This window comes from Geotrypetes seraphini, chromosome 4 (assembly GCF_902459505.1).
Source record: "Geotrypetes seraphini chromosome 4, aGeoSer1.1, whole genome shotgun sequence".
NCBI classification, from domain to species: Eukaryota; Metazoa; Chordata; class Amphibia; order Gymnophiona; family Dermophiidae; genus Geotrypetes; species Geotrypetes seraphini.
This window is the reverse complement of record NC_047087.1, coordinates 174,357,018-174,380,525: the sequence shown is the minus strand read 5'-3', so window position 1 is coordinate 174,380,525 and position 23,508 is coordinate 174,357,018. Positions and strand designations below refer to the sequence as shown.

Below are 23,508 nucleotides of genomic sequence, written 5' to 3'. Positions count from 1 at the left end.
TATTAAGCACAAAGTATGCAACAAATAGGAAAAATATAAAAACTTTAAATAAATCAACCATACAATGGATATTAAAGCTCTCACATTAAGTTTTCAGTAATTTTCACATATATTCTAGCACCCGTTAATCTAACGGGCTTAAACACTAGTAAGATTATATTGTGTGTATATGAAAAATGGATGGAAGAAATTGCATTACAATTAGTACTATTATTATGGCGGAGCCTGGGCGGGTTTGGGGCGGAGCCTGGGGATCTGGGGAGGAGCTTGGGTGGGGGTATTCGGTTGATATTTGTTAGACTTACAGGGTACTTGGCTTGAAGAAGTTGAGAAACACTGGTCTAGAATGTCTCACCTATCTACTGGAAAAGAGCTTACCAGGGTAAGTACATAATCTCTTTTTTCTTTTTTGATTTGATAACAGTTTGTTATACTGTGACAAAACATGAGGATAATACAAAGTTAGACACTATTCCACACTTTAAAATAAAACTTTGTTGTGCAATATTTTGCATAATACAATTTTGGATAAAATATGAAAAATTCAAGGAGCCTCATTGGTCATCTAAAAGAACAGAACATAAACATAAGGCATGACATATCTTTAGGAATATTTTATGGTGGAAGAAAAATAATTCCCTCTTATCTAGTAACCTTAGGAAATTGGAAGACTGGGCGTCCAAATGGCAGATGAAATTTAATGTGGACAAATTCATACTGATGCTCATTGGGAAGAATAACTTGAATCACAGTTACCAGATGCTAGAGTCCACCTTGGGGATTAGCGCCAAAGAAAAGGATCTGGATACCATCGTAGACAATATGATGAAACCTTCCACCCAATATATGGCAGCAGCCAAAAAAGCAAACAGGATGCTGGGAATTATTTTAAAAAGGGATGGTTAATAAGACTAAGGATGTTATAATGCCCCTGTATCGCTCCATGGTGCGGCCTCATCTGAAGTATTGCACTCAATTCTGATCTCCTTATCTCAAGAAAGATATAGTGTGCTAGAAAAGGTTCAAAGAAGAGTGACCAAGATGGTAAAGGGGATGAGGAAAGACTAAAATGGTTAGGGCTCTTCAGCTTGGAAAAGAGACGGCTGAGGGGAGATATGATTGAAGTGTACAAAATCCTGAGTGGAGTAGAACAGGTATAAGTGGATCGATTTTTCACTCCATTAAAATTACAAAGATAGGGGACACTCGATGAAGTTACAGGGAAATACATTTAAAACCAATAGGAGGAAATTTTTTTTCACTCAGAGAATAGTTAAGCTCTGGAACGCATTGCCAGAGGATGTGGTAAGAGTGGATAGCGTAGCTGGTTTTAAGAAAGGTTTGGACAAGTTTCTGGAGGAAAAGTCCATAGTCTATTATTAAGACATGGGAGAAGCCACTTCTTGCCCTGGATCGGTAGCATGGAATATTGCTACTCCTTGGGTTTTGACCAGGTACTAGTGACCTGGATTGGCCACCGTGAGAAAGGGCTACTGGGCTTGATGGACCATTGGTTTGACCCAGTAAGGCTATTCTTATGTTCTAATGCCCCCTCATATGTACTGATATTTGTCTACATTTGTTTTTTTCTGATCTGAAGAAGTTACTTTTGAAAGCTAATCATAAAATGCATTGAGTTAGTCCAATATAAAAGGTATCACCTTATTTCCTTTGGTTTTGGTTTTATTTTTTTATACTTAGTATCTCGTATATGACCAGAAATTCCCAGAGAGCTAAGTTTAAACAGTAGAATGTTAAGGTCTACCATATCAAAAGACCTGTCAGTTCAAACTGCAGTAGACAGATCTAGCATCTGATACTAGTGCATACAGCAAGGATTTTATGCTATAACTAGTCTTTAAGCCCGTTATATTAACGGGTGCTAGAATATGTGTGTGTGTGTATTTATTTATTTCTGTCTCTCTCCTTAGCCTATTTCTGTATTTCTTTCTTTCTGTCTTTCTTTTTCCTCAGCTGTCCACCACCACCCCTTGCCTGCTCCCCCTGTCCATTCTCCCTTCCTTTTTCTTCCCCTATATCCACCACCACCCCTTCACTGCTCCCCTTATCCAGCAGCAGCACTTCTCCCTTTGTTTTAACTCCCCCCTGTCCAGCAGCACCTCTTTCCTGCACCCCTGTCCAGCAGTAGGTCTCCCTTCCTTTTTTTGCCCCCCCCCCCGTCCATCAGCACCTCTTCCCCTGTCCAGCAGTACCTCTTTTCTGTTCCCCCTGTCCAGAAGTAGGCCTCCCTTCCTTTTTTTGCCCCCCTTCCATCAGCACCTCTTCCCCTGTCCAGCAGAACCTCTTTTCTGTTCCCCCTGTCCAGCAGTAGGCCTCCCTTCCTTTTTCTGCCCCCCCCTGTCCAGCAGCACCTCTTTTCTGCTCCCCCTGTCCAGCAGTAGGCCTCCCTTCCTTTTCCTGCCCCCCCTGTCCAGCAGCACCTCTTTTCTACTCCCCCTGTCCAGCAGTAGGCCTCCCTTCCTTTTCTTGTCCCCCCGTCCATCAGCACCTCTTCCCCTGTCTAGCAGTACCTCTTTTCTGTTCCCCCTGTCCAGCAGTAGGCCTCCCTTCCTTTTTCTGCCCCCTCTGTCCATCAGCACCTCTTTTCTACTCCCCCTGTCCAGCAGTAGGCCTCCCTTCCTTTTTTTGCCCCCCCCCCCCCCGTCCATCAGCACCTCTTCCCGTATCCAGCAGCAACCCTTACCTCCATTCTTTTTTGTCTGCCCTCCACTGACATCCACCTGAAGCTGCCGCAGCCTACAGGCACCGACAGACTCTGCGGCCTGCTCCAACTCCCTCCTCTCCGTCGCTTGCCGTTCCCCCCCCCCCCCCGGGGGAAGCTTCGTGCGTTTCGGCAACCTCCTGTCTGCGGGCCGCCCGCCCGTGGTCCCCGCCTGTTCAAGAGAGGAGCCGCGGCGGGCGGGTGAGCAGGCAAGAGGGAGGAGGGTGAGAAGAAGATGCTGGCAGGTGCGCTTGTGCCCCCCCTCCAAATTAGCGGCAGCAGTGAGGAGGCACTCTGGCGGTGAGTGATGGCGAGGGGGGAGTTGTTCCGTGTTCTGGCCTGCCTCCGTGTTCGAAAATGGAATTCGGCACGGAGGCACACCTCATGGCACCAGGAATCATGATGTTTCAACTGCGCATGCGCGCTCTAGGGTTTTATTATTATAGATATGATTGAAAACCAAATTGTAAAGAACTTAGGCAGTTAAAGTCAGACAAAAAGTTTGATAATAATTCTGCCACAATGTCATTTTTGCTAACAATGGAATGCTAGCTACTGGTCTAAAACTAGAAGGTTGGGCTGGCTCTAAATCAGCTTTTTCTAAGAAAAGGTGTTAAAGTTATACAGCCCAAATATGTTGAAAAATTACCAATTTTTTTTTTAAACTGTTTTGGAACATGGTAAACCAATTAACTATATTTATCGGAAGGGAGGATATTAGATAGGATTGACAACTGTCCAAAAAACAAGAGGAAGTAGAAAGTTCCCTTAGCTGTAGCCCAATTTTTGAAGATTTAGATGGGGGGAAAGTACCCCATAATCTATCTGATGGACTTGGTAATACTAACTTATCTTCTGTTAAGGAAAACATCACAGAGATTCCAATATTTTTAAAATTTACTTGCAGAAAGCTGAGCAATCATATCTGCTGCCACAGTAGTGATTCTCCCCTGGCAAATTGAATGGGCTTCTGTGCATAGGAGAATCATTACCACAACTTTGTAAAAGGAGCCCTAAATCACCATAGTCTAGACAGAGCAGTAGTAGTTGTCCAGCTTCTGAATATTCCAAAAAGCTTCTTTTGATTTATTTGATAACAATTTTATTGACAACCAATAAGCAGGTAAAACAGAAAACAAAACCCACAATGGAAGCTGAATACATACAAGTCCATGCAAAACAGAAAAAAAAGCATATCAGGTCATCATTAAATATTTCCCCCAAAAAGAAAAGAACTATCCCCCCATCTTCTCCCCTACCCACCCAACCCCAGCCCTAGGCCTGACCCCAGCTACCCCCCCACCCCCCCCGAAAGATAGCTCAGAGACATGAATGGAAGGAACCAACTACAGCAAATAACAGGGGTATTCATGGCTGGTTGAAAGCTTGGCTGTGCAGTTGAGGTGATAGAGTTGAGGTAAGGGTCCCAAATGGCCAGAAAGTGTTTCCTTCATTTGTAGGTGCTCTTAGCATTTTTATCCTCCCATCCCATTAATTCAGGAATATTTAATCTCCAACCCCAATAGGAGGGAGAACCCTCCAAGATCCACTCTAACAAAATAGATTTCTGTCCCAGAATACATAACTTTCAGACCCAAAGTCTAGATCCTCGCCCCCGAATCCCACAGGTGTGCAACAAGCCCAAAAGAATCACCTTCGAAGAAAAAAACCAGGCTCTGTCCCAAAGTGCGTCAAATGTAAACTCCATCTCACTTCCAAAAGGATTGGCAGCTGGACAAAGCCAGAAAGCCATGAAAAAAGGTAGCTGCTTCTAAATTGCATTTCAAACAGAGGTATCGGGGCATAACCCATTCTATTGAACTGAGAACGTGTGATATAAGCCCTATGAAGGATCCTTAAAGCACTTTCTCGGAGGTGGGCGCTTCGAACTTCAGAGGGAATATGTTTTATACTAGCCTGAGCATCCCAGGTAGATACGGAGCCTCCCAGATCACCCTTCTATCTACTGTGTAACTGAGAGAAATCTTTTGCAAAACCCAAATCCAATAGAACCCTGTAGCGATATGGATGTATTCCCCAGAGAAATCAAATCAAAGAAGTGGCATAGTTTATCCCCCAAGGGAAAGCTCATGACTGTTCTATCTAATGAGAGAGAATGTTTAAGTTGACAAAAAGGATAGCAATCTCCCCATCTAGTATCTACGAGAGAATTTGTCAAAAGTGATCAGCGACTCTGATGGAGTTGAGAAATGCTCTAGAAAACTGACCCCTGCCTCCTCCCAACAACGGAAGGCTTTATTCTCCCTCCCCGGCAGGAAAGCCACATCCCCAATAATGGGCAGCAAAGTCGAGATCTGCGGATTATCTCCCAAACGGGATACCAAGAACCTCCACTACTTTCTCTTTTTTTTTTTTTATTTTATTTATCATTTTATTACATCCCATTTTACAAAGATGTTAAAGGAAATACAAAGATTATAATCTTACTTAGTTAAAAAACTAAGAAACAAAAATAAACAATGAAAACAATCATCAAATACAGTCCACAATTAGAGGAGAAGAGACAAAATTAAATAAGGCCCCTCAGGAAAGGGGAACATGTACCCAAGAAAATCACAAATTAGGAAATAGAGCATTGTAAGAAGGCGCCTCCGGGAGCTTAGGGAGACCCGCAAGATGCCTAAGCTCGCCTACAGGCCTTAGGCGAACTTAGGCGGTCCTACGCGTCTCCCTAGTAGAGGAAGAGACGCTTAAAATGTAGGCCAGCAAAATGCTGGTCTACATTGTAAGTAGACGCGGCCGCTATACTGATCGCGGCAAGGGATCTCCCTGCTGCAATAAAGTATAGCGGCCGCGGCTGCCTGTCCCATCACCGACAGGAGGATGCCTAACTCCTCCTGTCGGAACCCCGAACCCTGGAACCCCCTCCCCACAAACTCGTAATCGCCGACAGGAGGATGCCCAACTCCTCCTGTCGGAACCCCGGAACCCCCTCCCCCCCCAAACTCGTAATCGCCGACAGGAGGATGCCCAACTCCTCCTGTCGGAACCCCGGAACCCCCTCCCCCAAAAAACTCATAATCGCCGACAGGAGGATGCCCAACTCCTCCTGCCGGAAAGCCCAACGACCCCCCGCCCCAACTAATCTCCCTCCCCCAACTAACCTTTTCTATGTTGGTCAGCTGGACGGGTCTTGCTGCCATCCAGCCGACGGGTCTGCCTCGTGGAAATGAGACGGCACACCCCTTCCCGGCCCATCCCCGCTAAATCTAAGGCCTGATTGGCCCAGGCTGTAGAAGCCTGGACCAGTTAGGCCTTAGGCATAGCGGGTCCGCCCATCCCCACTAATCCTAAGGCCTGATTGGCCAAGGTGCCTAGCCTGGGCCAATCAGGCCTTAGATTTAGCGGGGATGTGCCGGGAAGGGGCGTGCCGTCTCATTTCCACGAGGCAGACCCGTCGGCTGGACGGCAGCAAGACCCGTCCAGCTGACCAACATTGAAAGGTTAGTTGGGGGGAGATTAGTTGGGGCGGGGGTTCGTTGGGCTTTCCGGCAGGAGGAGTTGGGCATCCTCCTGTCGGCGATTACGAGTTTGGGGGGGAGGGGGTTCCGGGGTTCCGACAGGAGGAGTTGGGCATCCTCCTGTCGGCGATTACGAGTTTGAGGGGAGGGGGGTCCGGGGTTCCGACAGGAGGAGTTGGGCATCCTCCTGTCGGCGATTACGAGTTTGGGGGGAGAGGGTTCGGGGTTCCGACATCCCGATTGGCTGATTAGACAGCTATAGGACGTCTACAGCTGCCTAAAATCGGGACACACTTTTGGAGAATCAGGGCCTGATTGTCTAAGTTGATTTTACATTAAGGACTCACACTCCATAGTATAGTAAACATTCAAACATTCTCACATTGATTATATTAAATACTCATATCATACTGAATTGTATGGACCTTCAGACCACCATCAGGGTATAAACCTCCGACTGAATTACTCTTCGTCGGTCCAACCTTTATTATTCTTATTAATTTTTATCAAAATTTTTTTGGCTGAATTTTTCTTAAAACAATCAGACTATCACTTAGCTTTGGCTTATAGTGATAACGTCCGGTCTTCACCTCTCCCAACATGCATGTTTCACACAAGAAAACTTTCTTCAGGGTTGAGGGAAACTACAATAAAATAACAATCTGCCTTATTCTCTCATATTGGTGATGACAACCTAACACAACCAAAAGCCCCTTTCAATACTTCCCACAAACAAAATCACTACCGAGCTTAAGAAGATGGAAAAATGCTTACCGAATATAGGAGCTAACTCAACGATATAACATGGCCGCGGTTTGTAGTTAAGGTAGTTAAATACAGCTGGCCTCACGCACATCGCTAGGCGTAAGATGACACCACCGGCCCAACGTGCCGGACGTATGATGTCATCAAACATCAGTGCAGGGCTCAACTACCGGATCGGAACAGCAGACCCGATTCTCATAAAATAGACAGCCATTCAATTTCTTCATTGAGTCCTGCTGGAGCCAGGGACTTAAGTTTAAATATCCATTTCTGTTCTTTATATGCTAATGCTTTATGAATATTACCTCCCTCCCACCCTACTAATTATAACTGAGTCTATAATTCTCCATTTAATATCTACCCATGAGTTGCCAATGTCGCACCAAGGTGGCAGTATCACGTTCAGTGCATACCCAAAATTTGTGTTCATTTAACCGTACCTTGATGGAGCGTATCGTGCGCCCAATATAGATTTTATTACAGGGACATTGGAACAGATATATAACCCCAGTCGAGTCACAATTTGTGGAAACCTGACTATAATATTTGGTCCCAGTAACAGGGTGCTCCCAATATTGGCCAGGCATAGTTAAGTGACACCACTGGCATCTGCCACAACTGGTGTGTGTACCTCTATTATGAACCAATACAGGCTTATTCTTAACCAGTTCTCCAATATTCCTAGTGCATTTATAGGAGAATGTGATTTTATCAGGACAGTCAGGGACAGCTAACCTGGCAACATGCCAATGTTTAAGAATTACCTTGTTAATTTTAGAGGATAGGGGGGTAAATGTTTGAACAAATATTAGTCCCATGTCTTCCTTGTCCTGCTGATAATTCAAGAGTAGTTCCCGTTGCACATATTTAGCCCTGGTGTAAGCTTGATGTATGATCCCCCTCGGATATTCACGTTGATAGAACCTATCCTTCATCTCTTTAGCTTGTGTTTTAAAATCTTCCATGGATGAGCAGATCCTTCATAAACGAAGGAATTGACTAATCGGAAGACTATTCTTCAATCGATATGGATGGAAATTGTGGTAGCGTAACAAGCTATTTCTGTCAGTCAATTTCCGATAGAGAGATGTTTTAAACCCATTGCCCTCCTGGATCTTGATATCCAAAAGCACAATTTCTTTTGTATTTATCATTGCGGAGAACTTAATGTTAGATAGTATATCATTAAGTCCAGCTATAAAGATATCAAGCTCATGTATAGAGGATGTCCATATCAAGAAGATGTCGTCGAGGAATCTTTTCCATGTGAAAATATTTTTAAAACCCTCAGATTTATAGATGTACTTCTCTTCCATATTAGCCATATATAGATTGGCAATGGAAGGCGCCACCGAGGCGCCCATGGCAATCCCGTGGATCTGTTCAAAAAATTCTCCATTGAACCAAAAATAGCTCCTGGTAAGCACCAGTTCAGCTAACTTCATGAGGAAGTTAGTAGAAATTTGAGGATGCAACGTCTTTTGATCAAAGATACCCTTTAACAATTCAAGTGCTTCATTGGCTGGAATCATTGTGTATAGTGAAGCCACATCAAGCGTGACAAGAATCCAATCCTCCCTCACTGTCGTAATAGCTGTCAAAACATTCAACATGTGGGTAGTATCTTTAATATATGACCGTATCCTCCTTACTTCCTCTCTCAAAAAGATATCTATAAACTTTGACAAAGGTTCCAAAATAGAATTTCTCATGGAGACAATGGGACGCCCCGGAGGGCATTGTAGATCTTTATGTATTTTAGGCAAGAAATATATCTGGGGGGGTCACAGGAAAATTTTCTTTAAGAAATTCTAATTCCTTATGTGTAATCATATAGTTCTTATAGCTCAGGGCCACAATTTGAGCAATTTCTATCTTGATGTCATTGGTTGGATTCATAGGCAAGAGTCTGTAGTGATCTGTGTTATTCAATTGCCTATATGCTTCAATATTGTATTGTTCTCTGGATTGAATTACCGTAGCCCCTCCCTTATCAGCCCGAGATATTAAAATGATGGGATCCTCCCTTAGTTGACGGATCATGAGGGCTTCTTTATGAGTTATATTATCCATCTTATGGAGGCTCCCCGATTGGTCCTCTATTATTTCTAATTCCTGGAAGACCAAATCTCTGAATGTCAAAAGATTCAGGTGAAAAGGACCAGGGGGGACCATCGGGGTGCCGATCAAGGCACCTAACTTACTTCCCCTCCCTTTTTTGCAAAGCCTTATTAGGCTTTTTTATCACTGGTCATGGCGGTATTAGCTCCAGTGCTCATAGAATTCCTATGAGTGTCGGAGCTAATACTGTTGTGGCCAGCGATTTTAAAAAAGCCTAATGCTGCTTCGTAAAAGGGGGCCTTCATTTTTTAATTGGTTCAGTTGGTGCTGTAAATTGAACAGTGCCATTAAAAAACGATTGAAAACCAATTAAAAAAATTAATTTTCTAGTAGACGCCTAACATTATAGGCGTGATGTAGGTTTATACACTGAGGTGCTTAACAGCTTTTATCTGAAAAGCAGGTTAGGGTAGAGTATGGGTGTGGATTGAGATAGGTGCTGGTATTTTTGGCCCAGAAAACCCTGGCCTAATATACCAGTGCCTAAGTTAGATGAGGTTAGGTGCAATTCTATAAATGGTGTCTAACTCTGAATGACATGAGGTAGGTGCTCTTTTCCTAAACACCATTTATAGAATGAGGCCCCTTTTGTCTGTTTTAAATTTTATTAAGATACTTTGATTTATTGCTAGTTTGTTTTTGATTGATCACATCATACTTATACAATACATTCATCCATGTTCTATATCAGTGGTTCCCAACCCTATCCTGGAGGACCACCAAGCCAGTCGGGTTTTCAGGATAGCCCTAATGAATATGCATGAGAGAGGTCTGTATATAATGAACTGCCAGACATGCAAATCTGTTCCATGCATATTCATTAGGGCTATCCTGAAAACCCGACTGGCCTGGTGGTCCTCCAGGACAGGGTTGGGAACCACTGTTCTATATTATTGGGATTTTTATTCATTATATTTTCCTGTTTTTAATTTTGATATACAGTTTATGTATTACTAGTCTTTAAGCCCGTTACATTAACGGGTGCTAGAATAGATGTGTCTGTCCGTCTTTCTTTCTCTCTCTCTCTCCTTGGCCGCTTTTTTTTAGCACACCCCTCCTCCTAAAGCAGCCCCCTTTCCCTCTCTCCCTGGCCCCCTGTTGTGCCATGCCTGTCTGCTCTGTAGAAGAACCCAGCAAACAACACCCAAAATGACCGAAGGATGACAGTTCCACCCCCCTACTCTAAACCCACCAGCTACCCAAAACCCAACCCCCCCACTTACTCCCCAATACCAACTCTCGCCCCTTCCCACCTAGGGAGACGGAGCGACGGAGTCACTAATGATGTGAGCAGGGCCCCAGCTTCCCCCCCCCACTGTCCCCCCCAGTAAACCACCCCTGGGCCAAAATGGAAAAGTGCATCCATACTTCACCCAACCAAGCATTCCACATACTCATTCACAGTCAGCTGCATGTCTGTCCATCGGCAAGGGGAGAGAGGGAGAAGGAACTCCAAACCACTGAATATCCACAAAGGGCTACCAAATCCACCACCGACACACATACCTCTCGCCCAAATAACAAAATAACATGCTCACCCAAACAGGCACTCTCTGAGCCGATGCGCCCGATTGAGCCTGAAAGGCCCCATGGCCGCCGATAGCGGTAGCTCAGTCTGTGAGTCAGGGACTGTTTTAGGTAAGCTGATCAGGGACAGTCTTCAGCGGCTAAGAGCCCTCCTCCCGGCAGCCGCCGCTAGCGCCGCGAGAGGGAGCGGGGCCTGGGCAGATGAGAGGAGCCGCTGCAGCGTCTAAAGAAACTTTGGCCGGTAGGGCCATATTTCATGAGGTGGAGAGCACCACAAACTCCACTGAATCTCCAGCCCCAATTCTAAGTATTGCTTTCTGTATCTGTCAGCCGCCGCGGCCTCCTCCCGGCAGCCGCCGCTCTGCACTGCCTTGCCGCGGCAGCGTCTAAAGACACTTTGGCCGGTAGGGCCATATTGTGTGGTGGAGAGCAGGGAAGCTTGTCTGGCACACATGCGCACTCGTGCCACCGCGACAGATCAGGGAACATGCGGCGCAAGTACGCATGCGCGCTTAGTGTTTTATTTAGTGTTTAAGCCCGTTACATTAACGGGTGCTAAAATATATGCCTGTCTGTCTTTCTTTATTTATGTCTCTCTCCCTGCTCCTGTCTCTTTCTTCCTTTCTTTCTGTCTCTCTCCCTCCTGCAATTTTTCTCTCTCTCTCCCTGGCACCCTTTGTCTGTCTGTCTTTCTTTATGTCCCCTCCCCCCCACACACTTTCCTTTGCAGAAGCAGCAGTGATATTTCCCTTCCCCTCCAGATCCCTGTGAAGTAGTAGCAGCATTTTCCCCCACCCACCCCCCATTCCCTTCTCTCCCCCCCCACCACTTTCCTTTACAGAAGCAGCAGCGGTATTTCCCTTCCCCTCCAGGTCCCTGCTGAAACAGTAGAAGCATTTTCCCCCACACCCCATTCCCTTCTCTTACCGTGAGCTGCCCTGCTCCGTTCGGCCCCTCCCCCTTTCCTTCCCGCAGGCTGTCCTGCTGCGGCTGAAGGTTTTTTTTTGCCGGCTCTTCTCACAATCCCCTTGGTGGCTGATCCTCCTGTTCAATGCGGCCTGCTGAGGTTCGCGGCTGGCTGTAACCAACCTCGCAGGCCGCTCTCCAACTCGGTAGCACGTTCCCTCTGACGCGATTGCGTCAGAGGGAACGTGCTACCATGTGGAGAGAGGCCTGCGAGGTTCATTACAGCAGGCCGCTTTGAACAGGAGCGGTAGCGGTTGTTGCGGAAAGGGGGGGAATCGGCGACGTGCAGGCCGCTGTGAACAGGAGCGGCAGCGGCGGCAGGACCATGAGCCCTCCTCCCGCCATCCGCCGCCAGCGCCGCTCCTGTCGCCCGATGCACCTAACTGGCACATATGCCTCAAGCCGCGGCCACGGACGGACACAGCACACATCAGGTCCGCACAGGAGATGAGCCGCCGCTGCTGATGGCCAAGGTAGGTGCTGGGAAGAAGGCTGGGGATCACGCATGTGCACTCATGCGGCCACGGAACTACAGATCATGGAAGCACGCAAATAGAAGTGCTCATGCGCGAGTTATCCTTTTATCATATAGGATGATTATTCTTTATATTTAGAGAAGAAGTTATTAAAATGAATTACAATTAAGATGTTATTTTACTGTTAAACCTAGTTAGCAGTAACTAGAGGGCCAATATTCAGACCGTGGGAGGCAGGTCAGCTAATTCCCGATGTTGAAGGTAACCTTGGATAGTCAATGCCAGGCCATTTCCATTGACCAGCATTAAATATCAGTTTTATTTTTAAGTGGTGAAAGCATAACTGGATAAGTCAATATTCAGTAAAGATAAGACTGCTATTTACATGACTCAATTTGGCTACTATAGTTAGCTGCTCAGCTAAAGTTATTGCATGATATAGCCAGTCAGCTTTTAGCTACTAACCGAGAATATTCAGCAGAGATAACTGGTTATTTTGTGATGAATATTTACATTTAAGTGACTAAGAGCTATCTAATCATTCAGCACCATTTCTGGTTGGTTTTAATGTATATTTTCTGTAAACCGCTTAGAACCTAACGGATGTAGCGGTATATAAGAAATAAATTACATTACATTACATTAAATAGTGCTAGATATTTTACCACAGCTTGTGCTATTTTAGCAGAGTCTCATATAAAGTGTGCAAACTATCCAAAACCCATCCAGATATTCCCATATGAGACATCTCAGGGAATAGGAAGGATCACTGTACCCGATCGAAGGCCTTTTCTGCATTCAGACTGACCAACAACCCTGGTGTTGCAGTTGCCTGACCTATCTCCAGCACCATCAAAACCTTATGCACATTCAGTACAGACTGGCGGCCACGCACAAAGCCAATCTGTTCCTCCCCCTATAAGCAGGGGTAAATAGGATGCCAATCTATCTGCCAACACCCACGCAAAATCTTAAGATCAATGTTGAGCAGGGAAATAGGGTGATAAGATTCAACATAAAGAGGATCTTTTCCTGGTTTCAGAATTAGAATAATAAGGGCATGTGTGGCACTTGGAGGAAATGAAGCATCATCCACACAAGTATTAAAGTAATGCACCAGCGCACCCGGAATATGATAGAGAAGTAATTTATAATATTCCACGGTAAACCCATCAGGTCTGGGCGCCTTGCAAGTGAACAAAGACTTGATAACCTGTTGAATTTCCACCGCTCTCAAAGGTGCATTCAATGAGTCTAACATCTGTGGGGTTAAACACGGTAAAGAGGTGTTGTCCAGGTATGCCTGTACCAAAGAGGGCTGAGAGGGTGAATCGGCTGAATACAGACAGGAAAAATAGTCACAGAAGGATTTGGAGATCCTATCAGTTGCATTAGTAATGATCCCATTGGATAGATGAATGGAGTGAACTAACCGATGCCCACTCCAAGCCTTAGTAAGTCAAGTAAGAAAGTGCCAGGGATGTTTCCAAAAATGAAAGAATCTAAATTTTCTATAGATTGTGCCACGCTTAGTCCGCTCATGCAGCAGAGTTATTTAAAGCTACCTGCGTGGTCAGCATACATTCCTTATGAGTGGGTGTAGGACAACAGAGATAGATCTTCTTGGTACGTTGAAACTGGTGTTCGAGGGAAATAATTTTAGAAGCATTATGGCAGTTCTGCGTATTGACATAAGCAATGACATCCCCATGAAGGACTGCCTTAGAAGCTTCCCAGTAAAGGACCAGGTCAGCGGCATGCTCAGCATTAAAATGTGCATAATCTGCCCACCATTCCACAAGATATTGTTGAAAATGAGGATCATCGTACAGATAAGCAGGAAAGCGCCAACCGCCACCTCTGCGATTCCCCACCTCCATATCCACAAGCACCATAGCATGATCAGAAGTTGCCTGCAGACCAATAACAGAGGAAAGAACCCAAGAGAATAATGACTGAGATACGAGAACATAATCTATACGGGACCAAGTAGAATGGAAGCGGGAGAGATGCGTATAGTCTCCGTCCGTGGGGTGTAATAGTCTCCAAGGGTCAACTAAATCCAGAGTAGAACATAAGTAGGGGACCCCATATGAGAATTGGAAGGCTACTGACCTGAGGAAGATCTGTCTAGGGAAGGGTCAAGCACTTGATTCAAATCCTCCGCCTAGATCAGGGGGCTTGCATTTGATCCCAAAGCAGTCTTAACCAGAGATTGGAAGAAGGCATGCTCATAGTTAATGGGAGCATACACTACTAGTAGATTAAAACTGAATGCACTCAGTCACCTGCAGGAGCACAAAGTGGCCATAAGTATCTATGGCAAGCAATTTAGTTTGGGACTGTAGATGTTTGCTAACAAGTACTGCTACCCCACCTTTCTTGCAATTAGTGGAGGAACAGTAAACCTCTCCCACCCAACCTGTTTTTAGCTTCATATGTCCTACATTGGAAAATTTGGTGGCGTAGGTAAGATAGCAATTTAACCCGTTTAATAGGAGAATTCACACCTGACACATTCCAGGTCGCTATTCTCAGCGACGATGGAGATTTAGCCCCAATCATCCCAAATAAAGAAAAGAGCAAGGTGCCATAAATCAGTTAGGGAACACCCGGGCACCCAGCCTTCACCCTGGGTATCCGACAATTCAGCAGCCTAGCCTCAAAAGTGTAACATATTACAAAGCCCCATACAATCACAATCATACTGTCCCTTACATTCCCACCCTATCCATCCATTCCAACCACAAAAGAACCCCATTTCAAACTCTCCCCCTCCCCCCCACTCTCCAGCTCCCCCTCTATCAAACCCCTCAATCTTTTCCAACAGCGCCAAAGCACCGGAGGAAAAAATGGAGAGACCACATGAAATAAGCCAGAGACACACCCCCCCCCCCCCCCAAGATCTCCTCTCATAGTGTGGCTGCAAAACAGTAACGCAAAATTAACCCAATTGGAAGTCCAATGCAGCAAAACCCACTAGTCAAAGAGGCTGCCTCTAAGCGAGTACCTAAAACACACAAATAGTGCCACTAGTAAGTGCCAAGCACTGAAAATCAACCTCGCATCAACGAGGCAGCCAAAACAACAGTCAAGTAGGAAATCCAATCCGAAATGACAGTATCAGAATCCAGCCCAGATAAGAGGGGCTATGGCAAAGAAACAAGCCAGGTGTGCGCCTCTTCCACAGAATGAAAAACTCGCCAGCTGCCCTCAATGTTCATCTTCATACGCAAGTAAGTCTAGACTCAAATAGGGGACTGGTCTTTGACTTAAGGGCCGCCGTGTGAACGGACTGCTGGGCACAATGGACCACTGGTCTGACCCATGAGCAATTCTTATGTTCTTATGCATGAAGCGCTTGTTGCGTTCCACCAAACTGGTGCACACTTCATGATAGGCCTGGCAATGACTAGATAGGGCCTGAGAGTAATCCTGGAAGATCCGAATGGACAAATTTTCGTAATGAAGATCCACATGCTTCATCTTAGAGCGATGTAAAATCTCAGCTGTTTGCATGTAACTGTGACATTTCGCAATAACTGGTCGAGGCCTAACTCCACCCTCATACCTCTGACCCAAGCGATGAGCATGTTCAGTCCGATATGGTCTCCCATCCACGGGAGGAGGAAATTGCTCAGTTAATCAGTCCTCCAAGACTGACGGGAGCTGGGCATCAGAAAGAGTCTCTGGAAATCCCACAAAGCAAAGATTATCTCGCCTCGATCTATTTTCCAGATCGTCAATTATTTTCATGGCATCCCGCACTTGTTTCTGTAGATGGACAACCTCGGACTGAGAAGTTTGAGATAAGTCCTCCAAATCTGAGACCCGCACCTCCAGCTTACCAGTGTGCTTGGCAACATCAGAAGAGAGATAAGTTGTTCCATGAACGACTGAAAACGGGAGTCCAATGCGCCTACAACTGCCGCAGTAATTTCATCTTTTTTTTTTATTTTATTTTATTTATTTATTCAATTTTCAAAATACAATTCAAGATTTACTTGTATAGAAAGCTTTTTAAGTCAAGAAAAGAAAATCACAACAATATTATAAATTTCAAGGATACCAATTAACTTAAGTCGGCTCAAGTCCACAAATGATCCAAAATGTAATTATAAACGGAAAATACAAAGAAATAATATTAAGGAAAATAATGCAAATTAGCTGATGAGGGCATCTTAAATTTCCTATACTCCTCCATTCTTTTCCTTCTCAAGCCGAGAAAGAGATAGGAAAGTTGTCAGCTGGTAAGGCTCAAAGAAAACATATTTTTGGGAATTATATTGTATAACACATTTACAAGGATATCGTAGGAAAAAAGTTGCTCCAAGAGCTATAATTCCCGGTTTTATCATAAGAAACTCTTTTCTTCGCCTTTGTGTGTCCCTGGCTAAATCTGGGAACATTTGTATTTTGAATCCCATAAATTCTTTTGCTCTATTTTTAAAGAAAAGTCTCAAAATCCAGTTCTTATCCATTGTTAGAGCTAAAGTTGCTACTAATGTTGCAGGAGTAGCCAACTCTTTATCTGATAATTCCAATAATGCCGATACATCTATTGGACCTTGGCTGTCTTCCTGTTGCTGAGTTTGATTTTTCTTGGGAAGGTAGTACACCTGTGTAAATGGAGGTAATGAACCCTCAGGAACTTCTAGTATTTCCGTCAGGTATTGTTTTAACATTTCTCGCGGGGTAATTGTTGTAATTCGTGGAAGATTAATCACTCTGATATTGTTGCCTCTTGAAAAATTTTCAAATGTTTCAATCTTCCTTCTTAAATTAACATTGTCCTTAATTAAGGTCTCTTGAAGTTGTTTGGAAGATTTTAATTCATTTTTGATACTGTCCAATGATTTATTTGAGTCAGCAATATCTTGCTTTATTAAAGTAATTTCTTTTTCTTGGTCTTTCATTTTCCCCTCCACTTGCACTTGTTGAACATTAATTGTTTTCGCCATATTTGCCACCAGGTCCCACAAGGCATCTAATGTAACTTCTTAGGGCTTAACTATAGTAGGAATTTGTAAGTGTGTATTCAAAAGTTTATGCTCACCATTCGACAGCTGTAATTTCATCTTTTAAAGTAGACTAAGTACTGTCCAATTTTTGAGGAGAACGTGGTGCCATCTTATCTTCTGCAGCCTTTATGTGCGCAGACATCCTTTTCTAGAGATTCTAGATGCCATCAATTTCAGAAATTTGGTGATATATCTGTCCTTAAGGTCAAAACACACACTGCTAGGGTGTTGAAAGACTCCAAAAACATAAAGGATGGAGGTTGATTGGAGATTCCGGGGGGGGGGTCCTCTAGGCAGTGCCGGGCGGACACGTCCTGCTCCGCTGAAGGCATCACATGGTCTCATATTAGGGGTTTTTGTTGCCGGCCGCTGCGGTATAAGCTCCGATGCTCATAGAATTCATATGAGCTTAAGAGCTTTTACCACAGCGGCTGGTGATTAAAAAAAACCCTAAAGTGGCTTGATAAAAAGAGACCTTAGTATATGTATAAACTACTTTACATCTGATGCATCCTATAGCCAAAACATGGCCATGTGGGTTCTATCTATTAAATATCTACTGGATTTTATTGACTTTACAGTAAATTTTTTATTTACATTCCCCACTTTTGTGGTAATTTTTGTTACTAACACCCCCCCTTTTTTTTAATACATTAAAAGGTACAGACAGCAAGCAGCATACAATAGATTTCATATTACTTTAGAAAAGGATGCTGAAAACAATTGTGCTTTGTTAAAGGGAGCAGGAAAGACTGGCCCAAGAGAAGATACAAAAGGAGCTATTAAGAAGACGACAAGAAGAAGATGAGGCAAGGAAGAAGGGCAAGCGAGTGAAGAAGGATTCTGCAAAAGATGAAGTCACAGGAAAGAAAAGTCAACCAATGGGAAAACAGGTAACAGAGTAAATACATTTCCTCTCCCCCTTTTATAAAACTGTAGCACGATATTTAGCGCTAGCTGCAGCGGTAACAGCTCCAATGCTCATAAGAATTCTATGAGCTGTTATGGCTGATTGGCGCTAAAAATCATGCTATGGTTTAATAAAAGGGGGGTTTATGTCAACCTGAAAAAGATATATAATATAAATAAAGACTCGGCTAAGCAATCCTCATCCCTTGAGAGAAAAGCAAAGGCTCAAAACTTAAATAATGGACATCAGTATGAGCCTTTATGAATGGACGAGGAACTAGAGGCTTGGGCAATGCCTCTTGGATGTCTAGCACCAGATATAATGAGGATAGCCCCATACTTCATATAGTCCATATAAATATTAACACTCAATAAGTGAAAATAATGAATAATCAATGCCATGTAGACTTAACCATCGAGGTCGAGGACTAAATAAAAAATAATGAACAAAATATGAACAAAATAGTAGGTGAAAAAATGAATTATATATAAAAAAAATAATGAATCTTAAACAGGCGTCAAAAACTCCCAAAAACCACAAAGTATGTATGGAAGAACTATAGTACAAATATGGATGGAAGAACTAAAGTGCAAGTGCAGGTTCTTCCAACCACATTTGCACTTTAGTTCTTCCATATATACTTTGTGGTTTTTGGGAGTTTTTGACGCCTGTTTAAGATTCATTATTTTTTTATATATAATTTATTTTTTCACCTACTATTTTGTTCATATTTTGTTCATTATTTTTTTATTTTTTAGTTAGTCCTCCCCCTCGATGGTTAAGTCTACAAGGCATTGATTATTCATTATTTTCACTTATTGAGTGTTAATATTTATATGGACTATATGAAGTATGGGGCTATCCTCATTATATCTGGTGCTAGACATCCAAGAGGCACTGCCCAAGCCTCTAGTTCCTCGTCCATTCATAAAGGCTCATACTGATGTCCATTATTTAAGTTTTGAGCCTTTGCTTTTCTCTCAAGGGATGAGGATTGCTTAGCCGATTCTTTATTTATATTGTTTTGGACTTTATTGGCTATTCTAGTCTTTTGGGTTTTGCTTTTTAATCTGAAAAAGGAACATTTATTTAGGATAAAGCTGGAAATGCTTTATTCATTTGTTTAACAGCTTTAGCCAAGCTGAGAAAATATATCTTGAAGATGATTTTATGGTTAAGAATAAGGTAGATTTGGAATAGTTGCACTTGGAAACAAAATTCACTGAAAGAGGTATGAAGTTCTTTCTTAGTAAATGATAGGATTTCTAAAGAAGTCTATAAATGGGGGACATTAATCTTATCTAATCTGACATTTATATTCTACAGAATCCTTCCAGGTCCAAAGTAAATTACAGAGTAATATTATACTACAAAGAGGTAAACAAATTAACTGGGAAATGCAATAAAAATGATCACTTAACATAAAACTAGCCCGAAAGGTGAATCGGAGGGGCATTTTCGATAGGACTGAGGTTAAATGTTTTAGGCAAGATGTCCACAAACCCAATAGAAAAAATGCCCATTTTCAAAGCTGCCAGACGTCTATCTTTTATTTTTGAAAATGACTTATGTAGACGTTTTGGTCCTTAGGACATCTACCTTGCATGAGCCAGCTCTTCCATGGTTATAGACGGCATACTATATATATATATATTTTGGTCATGTATCTTAACATATATTTTAATCTTCATTTTAATTTTTATACATTTTTCCATTTTCACTTTCATCTGATTTTATTAGGGTTGGGCGCTATCCTCATCTTTTGTAGCATGATGTTTATGATCATCTGACTCCAACATATCTCACATTGATTATAAGTGGATCACCTTTATTTGATTAGCTTTACTTTCATTTTTACCTCAATGTAGGACCTGGTGAGCTTGGTTTAGCACTCTATCCAGTTTGGATTTTTTTGCATACAGTAGCCACTTTCCTATCTGTTGCTACCTTTTAATTTGTCTCTTATCTTTTTTGTCTGTCATCAATGTAAGGACTACTTAAGAATTTATTATATGAGTTTTAATATGAGTTTTCCATTCTACCTATGTTTCCTTCAACATATGTTTTTCATATACATGAGTCTTCATTTATGAGTCTTGCATTTTGTTCTTTGGATATATGATTTTTATTGTGTCATATGGGTTTTTTGAGTTCATTAAATTATTTTAATTTTTAATTGTAGTACTTTTGGATTGTTTAGCCTTTCCACATATCTTTCATCCTAGGACTGGCAGGGTATGTATTTCCTCTCGTTTCTTCCAGCACAGTGATTTTTTTCATTTTTTTACTCTCTGTATACTTAAATTTACATTTATCTTTGAGCAATAACATACACACTTTTTAACTTAATATTAGTGAATGACATGGGGAAAAAATTTGTCCCTGTCCCCGTCCCCTTGAGCTCAACCCCGTCCCCGCAAGCTCAGTCCCCGTAAATTTTTTATTAAGATACTTAGGGGTCCTTTTATTAAGGTACGCTAACCAATTTAGCACACTTTAAAGATTAGCACACGCTAAATGCACACTTTAATAAAAGGATCCCTTAGTCTTAGTGGAAGTATAGGATTACAATCTCTCTGACTTACGCCAGCTCTGTGATGTAAACAAAATAAACAAAAAATACTTTTCCTCTGTCTTTTAGGTCCTAGTTCACGCTTGCTGTCTAATATCAGCTCTGACAGGATGCACGTTTCAAATCTGACATATTGTAATCACAAAACAGAAAATAAAATTATTTTTTCTACCTTTTGTTGTCTGGTCATTATTCAAATCATGTTGGTCCCAGGCTCTGGTTGTCTTCTGATAACTCACTTGCCAATGGTCTGGCATCTCTCTCCTCTCTGTCCCTTCCTTCTCCCATACCCCATAGTCTGGCATTTCACACTATCCTTTCCTTCACTTTTCCATCATGTGCCCTCTTTCTCTACTCCTGCCATCCAGCATCTTCTCCTTTGTCAACTTCCATCCAGCATCTGCCCCTTCTCTCCATTTCCATTGACTGCTCCCCTCTTTCACTCCTCCCCAATGGTATCTATTTATGCTAATCGCTGAACATACGCTTCTCCCTCCAAATCGGCAGTTTCAGTACCCGTGGATTTGGCTATTCACAATTTCTTGGGGAAAAGAAACTCTACATTCCGGACCTTTCCCAAACCTTACCTGGTGGTCTAGTGGCAATGCAGGGCAGGATCGATCGTCCTATGCTCCTGCCCCATGCAGAGCCGTCATCAAAATGGCTGCCATGAGTTCCCATTGTAGTTAGGAGGTGCAGCTAGATGTGAAGGACATAGTGTGGGAAATGGAGGTCAAGCCAAGAAAAATCCTGCTAGAGAAAGTTTGCACCCTATCATTTTATAGTATGTCAGTAGGGTACTGAAAGAAACAGGCTGTAGTGTAATGTGACTAGCACGGGCTTCTCCATACCTGAGTCTCCATACCTACAGATTGACTTCCCCCTTGTTGCTGCTGCTTCTTTGCCCTGATAGTTGGATATTGTTTGTGTCCCTTCTTCAGTTTATGTTCCTAAGTTGCGTGCGGCCCAAAACTTCTTTTCTGATGCAACTGATGTTTCCGGTTGCAGCAGAGGAGAAGTTTCAACGTTCAAGCAGCCTTACGTGACTTGTTGAAACGCTCATGCTGCTGGGAGACAAAAATGAAAATTGCCACAAAGGTAAGGTGAGGGGAAGGGAGGGAGGGAGATGCCTCAATAGCGGCAATTGGGAGGGAGGGGGATGCTGGACCACGTGATCGGTGACTGCGTGCGTTCCCTCACTTCACTGATGAGACAAGGCCATTCATTCCTCCACAGGGTGGTGAATGGCCTTGTCCCTGTACCTGCAGTCTTACCCTCCTCTCGTAAACCAAACAGACCCACCTGCAAAACACTGCGGAGACTGAGGAAAGTCTCCTGCACAATAACAAATGACTCCCCCCACTTCCAAATGGTCCAAGGTTTTTACCTAAATATCAGATCTTTAAGGAACAAGACACAATTGGTGAAAGACTGGCTTGAGGAGACCCCCCTGACTTTGTCCTGCTAACTGAAACATGGCTAATCGCCGATAATGATATCATCATACGTGAGTGCCTCCCACCCTGGTTCAAAATCATTTCTCAGCCCAGAAACAGGGGAAGAGGGGGAGGAATAGCCATCATTATCAGAGACTCATTTGAATCCACTATCCTAGCTTCGAAATCCTCAGCAGATCTCAAAATCCTTTCCTGTAAACTCTGGTCAGACCAATTAGAAGAGGGCTTAATCATTACGCTATTTTACATCCCTCCCAAGAAATGGTCCACTGCTAAGGATACCTTCTTCAAATTCCTCCTTACAAACTCAACAGCTGGTCCTTACAACCTACTGGAGACCTGAACATCCACCTAGAGCAGGGAGACCAAGGCAACGCCAAAGAATTACTATCCTTTATTGCTTCGCTAGACTTCCTCTTGCCACCACCAGAAAGAACCCACCAAAAAGGACACCAACTAGACCTAGTCACCTTCTCTTCCAAAGAACTAGTCTATCCAAAAATGCTCTGGCACCAAACCACTTGGACCGATACTCTTTGGTCGGACCACCGTCTATGCAATTTCCAGTTCAACTGGCAAGCCAAATATTCCCCAACCAAACCCAAAGGAGCTAAAAGGATTAGGAAAATGGCAGCCTCCAGAGGCTTGGTAAACCCAGTAGAATTCTGGTCACATTACGAGGTCTTGACGAACTCAGACTCCCTCTCTCTAGACTCTTGGACCAATACGAGCATGCAAATTCTAAACAAGATGGCACCCATCAAATTAAGAAAAACGAGAAACAAAAAACCTAGATAGCTGGTTTGACGCTAAACTAAGAACAGTAAAACGAGAATTACGAAAACTGGAAAGACAATGGCTAAAATCAGGAGATAAAGTAGGAAGAATAACTTGGAGACAAAAATTAAAAGAATACAAAAATCTTATAACTTCAAAACGCAAATTTTTACGCACAAAAAATAAACTTTCCCAACACCAACCCTAAGAATCTATTTAAACTAGTTAATAATCTTTACGATACACAGGCCTTTTCCCGCTTCACAACTGACTCCCTACCATCGGCCACTGCTCTGGCTGAATTTTTCAACCACAAAATCACTAACCTTAAATCCAACCTACCGACCTCCACAACCAACCACTTGAACTACCCAGTTGCCTAACACATTAACGAACTCAGGGTAGACATGCTCTGGAGCAACTTTTCTATCCCCACCTGGAATCAGATCTGAAAATTCTACTCGAAATATGCCGATTCTTACTGCAGACTAGACAGTTGCCCACCTAACGTTATGAAAGCTGCCCCAGTCACCTTCAGAGCCAAGTTACACGATTAGCTCTCCTCTCTTTTATGGTCTGGTACATTTCCCAAGGAATTAGGTCAGATACTAATCACTCCGATTATAAAAAATCCCAAGGAACCTATTAAGTTGACATCAAATTACAGACTCATTGCAAACATTCCCTTTTTCATAAAGCTGATGGAAGGCTT

General features: G+C 43.2%; 1 protein-coding gene across 6 annotated transcripts in view; it reads left to right on the top strand.

Moving 5' to 3' along the window:
- The window catches only part of HYDIN (HYDIN axonemal central pair apparatus protein), a 1,718,235-nt gene that overhangs the window by 1,077,878 nt on the left and 616,849 nt on the right, over positions 1-23,508 (top strand). For all 6 annotated transcript variants that reach the window (XM_033943280.1, XM_033943278.1, XM_033943277.1 and 3 more), the window contains one exon: positions 17,820-17,973. In XM_033943280.1, coding sequence (XP_033799171.1) covers positions 17,820-17,973 — 154 coding nt within the window. The remainder of the gene's footprint in view (positions 1-17,819; positions 17,974-23,508) is intronic.